At 33.6% G+C, this 7730-nt stretch overlaps 1 protein-coding gene across 3 annotated transcripts in view; it reads left to right on the forward strand.

The window, feature by feature from the left end:
* Window positions 1-7142, forward strand: part of LOC105213921 (uncharacterized) — a 33048-nt gene extending 25906 nt beyond the window's left edge. The window contains exons 4-7 of one of the 3 annotated variants that reach the window (XM_054231874.1): window positions 4250-4590; window positions 5464-5578; window positions 5674-5877; window positions 5958-7142. In XM_054231874.1, coding sequence (XP_054087849.1) covers window positions 4250-4590; window positions 5464-5578; window positions 5674-5877; window positions 5958-6023 — 726 coding nt within the window. In that variant the 3' untranslated portion in view covers window positions 6024-7142. Of the gene's footprint in view, window positions 1-4249; window positions 4591-5463; window positions 5579-5673; window positions 5878-5957 lie in introns of those variants that run through there. The other 2 variants (XM_011187036.3, XR_008471441.1) reach the window with 2 other exon arrangements.
* Window positions 7143-7730: the final 588 nt, after the last annotated feature.

The following is a 7730-nucleotide window of genomic DNA, read 5'->3' on the forward strand; positions in this document are numbered from 1 at the left end:
TTGTTGTGTTATTGAAAAAGTTCGTTATCGTCAGCGCATTCACATCGTTTATTACTCCCTCAGAAGGCCTTGAGTTATTGGTGATGTAGTTTGTCCTCTCATTTAGGTTCCTTTGCACTCATTGTAGATCACTTGTACGTGTGTGTTATACATTTATTTCGCATCAGTTCCGGTTTGATACACGTATGTATAGCAGGCATTACTGCCTTGTAGACACATGAATTCCTGCATTGCGCAAAGTTGACTTACTAATATACCTAAACTAAATATCTTACGAAAATAAGTGCTGCAAAAATATTATTTAATGTTGGAAATCTACAGAAATATACTTAAGTATTATATTTTATTCAATACAAGTCCAAACTATACAACCATTCAAAAAATTTCATGAATATAGATCAACCTATTATATATACATATGTACATACAGTTGAACTTCTCTAACTCGAAAAACTTCTCTAAAACAAAAAAAACTTCGAGTTAGAGAAGTTTGAGTTATGGAAGGAAATTTGAATGAAATTTGATTTCTAAACGTTATTGCTAGTTCAAAAGTTCGAATTATGGAGATCTTCGACTTATAGAAATTCGAGTTATGGAAGTTCCACTGTATATGTCATTCTGTCCTTCATATACTACAAAATAATAAAAACGCTCAATAGAACATTCCATAGCTCGTTTATAACACTACTGAATATTACGGTTGAAATTACGCTCAAACAATTGATTTTTTCTGTTCTTTGACAGAAGTACAATAAGAGATATTATCACTTATATAAAATATCTTTTTATCGACTAAATGCTGGTCCGTATTCAGCTAGGCAACATCTCTAAAAAGACAAGTTTCTTAATAACAATTATTTGTCCAAATTTCTCTCTTATATGAAAAAAAAATTGTTTAAAAACGCAAATATGCCGTATTCCTTACATTGTTTGCAGCACTGAGTAATTAAATAATATAATATCTCAATATGTCGTAACTAACTAGTGACTAAATTACAAAAAAAAAGTGTATACAAGTATTATATAACAACATTCATACTCATACATTGCCGTAATGTAGACAGCAAAAGGCATGAGAGTTTTCATAATTCAGAAAAAAAAATTATATTTCAGAAAGATAACCAAAAAACCTGTGTGTCCTCCCATTTGGTTGAAATTTGTATTATAAAATTGAAATGTTTTATTTTTATTTTTATTTTTTCAAAAAATTAAAGTTCTTAGTAATAAGTTACGTTACGTCTCAAAGTTGTATCCCTCATAAAAGCACACTTTGTCTCATTTGCTAATTATATTCGAAAACCCACCGTGTGTTGACTCATTACTTTTGTATCCACAATATACATTTGCACCAACTATCTCTCTGCTCTAACTGTCCCATACGAAAAAATCAGGTTGTGCTTAAGCATGCTCACTTTATCACTTGCTTGAAATCAGAAAAAAATGCGTTTATGTTTCTTACAAAAAAAAAAGTTAAATAATATAAAACGATTCGAACCGCCACTGACTGTGCTGTTGTTGTAGCAAATCGATGATCAAGTAAATCGTATAATTTCGAAAATCCTGCGCACCTTGGGACCCACTGTGCTGCGTACCGCCGTGCAAGGTAACACCGCCAATCGCGCACGCACCAATTTCGACGCCGATTTCGATGACGACGATGACAGCAGTAGCAGCAACAGCAACAGCAGTAGCAGTAGCAGCAGCAGTGGTTCCAGCATTAGTTCCAGCGATGGCAGTGGCACACGCGTCACTATCGAATTGCCAACATTTGCGCCCGATGAAGATGATGAGAACAATGAGGTGGGCAGCGGCAACAGCTCGGCCAGCACGAAATGTGAGTGAGCGTGTGCAAATACGTATTGCAAAGGCGTACAAGTGCAGGGCGTGTACACTTTGTGGTGTATGTACAGCAAGAGCTGTCAATTTGACATTTGTTTTGACAGCGGCGCCCGCCACTATGTAACGCAAGCATATACTTTACAAATCACTTTAGTTGATCGCATTTTCAAATTCGTATTTTTCAAATTATTTTATTTTTTTTCAATTGTTAACAGAAATGCAAAATTCTTAAATTTGAATGTTAACGAATAATTGGCAACAACAAACAACTGACAGCAAATTGGCAAAACACAAAATTATTATCAAATTTCAGCGGAGAACTGTTAAAAGCGCGTTAACAAACAAAAAACAAAAAAAAAAAAAAACAATAACAAAACAACAAATCTAAAGCAGCATACAACTTTACATCCACCAACAACAACACACGTAAACAGCATGGAAAATAATAATGAATGTAACTGTGCAGACGGTCGATGCTACAACAGACGCAACAACTGTCAGTCTAACACTGAGAGAAATCACTAAATTGTAATATATTTAAATGTGTGCAAAATAAATCTTACGTAACTTAACTTTACATAATTCTTTTTCACTTTTCCTTTATGTCTATAACTCGCATTTGAGTGTCTCTACCACCATTCACTAAATTATTAACTAACTATGTATTAATTTTAGTATGTGCAGTGTCTCTAGCAGCAACTATACCTGTTCACTTTGTATGTATATTTCGCGTGTGCGCTGTAAATTTCCATTATTCATTCTATAAGTACTTACCTACATTAAAGACGGTCATTTGTATTGTCATAATAACTGCAACACTGACAACTGTTTCCTGTATTTTCACTCTCACGCAAAACTCTCCACTATTTCGCGCCATATGTCTCACTTTTCCTGGTTCTCGCACTGTCCGTTTACGAAAATCGTTTAGCGTTTTTGCAATTTTTATTAGTTATTTGATAAACAAAACGAAAACTCTCAGCAATATGAGCACTGAGTAAAGCTTAAAATGAAAATGAATTGTATTAATGAATTGAGAAGCTTACTTATGCAAATGTATGGCTTATCAGCTGAAGTTCTTGAAAAGCAATAAAATTGTGCCACGGTCACATAGTTTATCTTACATAAGTATTTAGTACTACATTGCAGCATTATTTAGTGTAGTTATGCAGCCTGCAAGGATTCACTTTATTATAGTATAGCCTACGTAGACGCATATAACAGTAGATTATGAAGTGAAAACTGCGCTGAAAATATAAAAAAAAAGAGTTTAACTTGGTTGTAAAGCGCTTCGCAGGCATTTAGCGTTAACTGCAGCTAGTAAAAGCTTGCGTTCATCATCTACTGTTGTATATATGTATGTACATATGTATGTGGCATAATTTTTTCCATGCATTAAATATTGCTAGGCATTTATGGAAATATATTTTTTTAAATTAATTGGCTTAAAACGAAATTTCATAATTCTCATGCTTTTTGTTTTTTTCTCTTTTTCTTTCTATTTACTTTCATATTTACGCATACCATGATTCGAACTGTGAAATAATCCACCAAACACCCACACAACTACACACACACACCCAAAAAAAAAAAAAAAAAAATATCGAAATAAAACTGAAATGAAACGCATACAAATTTCAAACGAAATTGTGCATTTTAATTTGGCATTTGAAACGGCAACTCAAAAATATGCTGCTGCAATAAAATTATAATAAAAAAAACTATAAATTGCAAAATTTTCACAATTAAAATTTCAACAAAAAAATATAAAAAATCACACGCACGTGCATCTTGTAAACCTGCTCACAAAACCTTTTGAATCACTGTAAATACTGTACGCTTACTCTGCAAAACACTACATCTCTCCTGCTCGTATTCGCACTTATGACTGCCGCAATTTGCTAATGCTTTTATAAAATTAAATCTTTCTCTCGCTATTTCATTTACTTGTTCTACACAAACTTTATTTTTTCTCATACTATAACTTTGACGCATCCTGGATAAACACTTCACACAACAAACTTAACATAATTTACACCGCACACACACATACCTTTTCTACAATGCTCTCCCTATCACAACTCTTTTATTACTATATGTTAAAACAACAAAAACGCCCCATTACAATAAACACACTTACACGCAAAACAACAAATATGAACATAAAAAATCCAAAAACAAATGCAAATAAACGCACTTCATGCGGAAAACTAACTTTCTTGCCATAATCAATCAATCAATAAATATACCATCAAAAAACAACAACTAAATTGGGTTGGCCATTATCAAAAAAAAAAAAATAAATTTGCAATTAATACATAATTAATAAACTCAATTCGAACCACGGTGTTGCGGTGTCTTGCACAAATCTTTGCCAAACCAAAAAAAAAACAACAACAACAAAAATAAACAGAATGGTGCCACCGACACACAAATCGATTTATCGGCCATAAATAAACAACTTGAGGAGACAATACGTGTGGCACGTCAAGTGAAGGAAGCCGAAGCTGCGGCACAAGCTATTGCCCAACAACAACAACAGCAAACACCATCATCTCTGCCCGCACAATTGCCGATACCCAGCAAAACTGATCCGAATGCGCCCATACAATTGAGCTTCAACAATGAAGCACGCGATAGCTCAAAGCCCGTCAATAATGATCTTCGTCTCACCGAATCCAAGTCGCCAGCCATTGATGAGCTCAGTTTGGACTCCAATGAGGATGCAGCCGATTTAGATGATCGCAACAAGAGGTAAACTTTATGAGTTCTTTATTAATGGTGAATATTTGAGCGCGTGAACTGCAAATTATGTTCTGAGAGCTATACTACCATGGGGCATTTAGCGCATACTGAGCATTAGATATAATAAATACGAGGTAGACAGCTTGATTAATGTCTGTTAAATTAGCCAGCAAAATTAAAGATTTTGGTATCAAATCAGTTTCTTTTTTATATTCACCTTCATCTACAGAAAAATCGTATTTTTCTTGAAGACTAACAGAAGAAGTCTTCATAAAATCGAAAAAAATTAATTTCGAATGCATTCATTCGACAATTTATATGAAATTAAAACAAATAAATATATAAATATATGAAATGCTAGACTTTTTGACTTTATTAGTAAGCAAATTTTATGGCATTTAGAGTTCGAATAGAGTTTTGGGAACATGACAACCGTAACTATGCCATTGTGTTTGTTCCTCACCATCTCGTCAATAATATGACTCATGTTGGATTTCAAATGGTCAGTTCTAATTGGTTCATTAGTATAACCCATTAACCAGATACACTCCAGTCGCACAACAGTCGAATTTATGTAGCCGGAAGATACCTCCATTCTGAACAACAACAAGAAGTAGTCTAACTTACAACACTTAATTGGGCAGTTTATAAGTTTCTACGATTTCTGTAAGCACCAATATAATTAAGTTGGTTGTAGTTCCGCGCTTGTATTCGCTATTAACTGCTTACTTTAACTGTATATAACATTGTACACTTGACTCAACCAATTGGCTGTACACGTACAATTAACGACTAAACATCATACTGAATACAAGCTACAAAAGCATGAAAGAAATTCTGGTAACACAAAACACACTAACCGATATGAAAAAATTTCAAAAGTAATTTGTTCAAAAGGTTCCTGAGCTTCGGGGGAGCTGGCGTAGCGGGCGGTTCGAGCGGCAACTCTGGTAGCGCCACACCTGGTTCGGGAAATTTCCTCTTTGATATCATACGCGTGAGTTAAAATCTTCTTTTCCTACATAAGCAGTGACTCTAAAAAGCATATGAAGATACCAATAAGTAAAATTCATATATTTCCCATCCAAACAGTTGTTCTCGGGCAGTGTCCAAACACAGGCTGGTGATGAGGCGGCTAATAGTGCCAACAGTGTGAGCGGTGGCGGTGATGCTGATGGTGATAGCGATGCGAATCGTGCTGCCGATGGCTACACGGAGGGTATTCCCGGGCCGGTTACACGCTTGGTCGTGCTGGCAAACCGAGGCTTGGCCAATCTGATACAAGATTTGATATTGGTAAGTGTCTACCGCCAGCGCATTGATTTATAAAGCATAAATGACAATATTAAATTAAATTTTTTTATCTGACTTTCCAGCGTATTGCGGCAACCAGCGAGAAGTTCGTCAACTTCAAGGCCAAACTTATCACAGCGCTTATTTAAATCAACACCAATACGCAGCTACAGCTGCCTTCATATCACAAAAGAAACTGCCTTTGTCCATGCTCAATACTCTTATAACATTAACATGCATGCATGCAAACATACACAGCGAGAAATCGCTTTAGCAAACTCATAAATTAGTTGAAATTGGAAATGCCATTAAATCAGACAGAATCCTCATGAAAGGGCAGCAGATACATATACGAAAAGCCGTCAAAAACAAATTCAAATATTGTAAAATTGTAATATTTAGAAAATTAATCACAAATATTTATTCGATATGTACGCATGCGCCAAAAGCAACAATTATAACTTACCAGTTGAAAAGGCAACACACGTACACCAATTATATAACCTTAAAACTACCGGCAAAAACGATAAACTGAAGAGTAGTCAAATACAATCTATCTGCGAAAACACAAATAACAGCAATGATAGACGCTTGTATAACTTTTCTCAATGAACTAAACGGTGATAGCAAGTGAATAAAAAATGTACATAACTTGTCAACTGAACTCACATGGAAGCTTGCGTGAAAGCTCACATGTAAGCTTGTGCACAAAAAAAAAACAATTTTTAGTTGCATCAGATTTTCAAAGCGTGAATGCAGTAATGCGTTGTAAAGAGGCGTAAAGCTCTAAAAAAATAATTGATATTATTATTAGTGTTTATAATGGCTATAACTTCATTTACTTTTCTCAACTTTCGCACAAAAATTCAACACAACTACAACAACTTCCAACTATTGTATTTTATGTACATACAAATATCTTACTTCCAACTCTTATTTACTCTTTTCTTACATATATACTCTCTTTATATATTACATGCACACATATATACCTTTGTAAAAGAAACTTTAAATGACTGTGGTGTTTAAATAGCTACTTTATTTAAATTGTATGTTTTTGTTTAAGGTTAAAAGTCTTAAAGAAAATTAATTTTGCGAAGCTCGATCTACTTGCAACACCCCAAAGTGTTTGCTGCAAAAGCGCATTACTTGTCAAAATTCTTGCTTTATAAATGTTGTTAATTATTATTTGGCATAAATAATTTACGAAATCCTATATATAATTAATTTAAGCATTTTTATTTACATATACATATGTGGTTTTTAGTTACTCATTACTTCTTTTAATTTGTAAACGATTATTTTACGTTTTTGTACAGAATTGTATGCAGCGCTTTAAACAAATTTTTGAAAAAAAAAAAACAAAAACAAAACTTGAATTGTTAATGGTTAACCTGAAAACGTAAGCTCTTAACTCGTCACTTACAAGTAACTGATAAAAGTTACTAAGAGTATATACGTGTAAAACGTGTAAAATTTGTACTGTTACAAAAAATTATGAAATTTGTTTAATTCGTTGTATATTTGCTTGTAAATTTAATTTTGTAAATAAAAAGTACGTAAGTGAAAAAATTACTAAAAGTTGGCTATTTTTATCTCAATACTGGCGCTATCACTTCGTTAAGCGTTTTTCTCGAAACTACATTTTTTTGAGGTGGTTGACAATCGGGTGGACAAGTTTTTTTTTAGATCTCTACAAGGGTTGAAATCACGTCAACCAGGACGCACCGGCCCGTATCACGACGAATTTTGTTTTTTTTCTTGTTTTTTTTTTTTTATATTATTAAAATGTCAATAAAATCATATAAAAAATGAATAGTAAAATGTTTTTCATTTCTTTTATCTTAGTTTAAAAA

The sequence above is a fragment of the Zeugodacus cucurbitae genome, chromosome 5 (assembly GCF_028554725.1).
Source record: "Zeugodacus cucurbitae isolate PBARC_wt_2022May chromosome 5, idZeuCucr1.2, whole genome shotgun sequence".
Lineage (NCBI taxonomy): Eukaryota > Metazoa > Arthropoda > Insecta > Diptera > Tephritidae > Zeugodacus > Zeugodacus cucurbitae.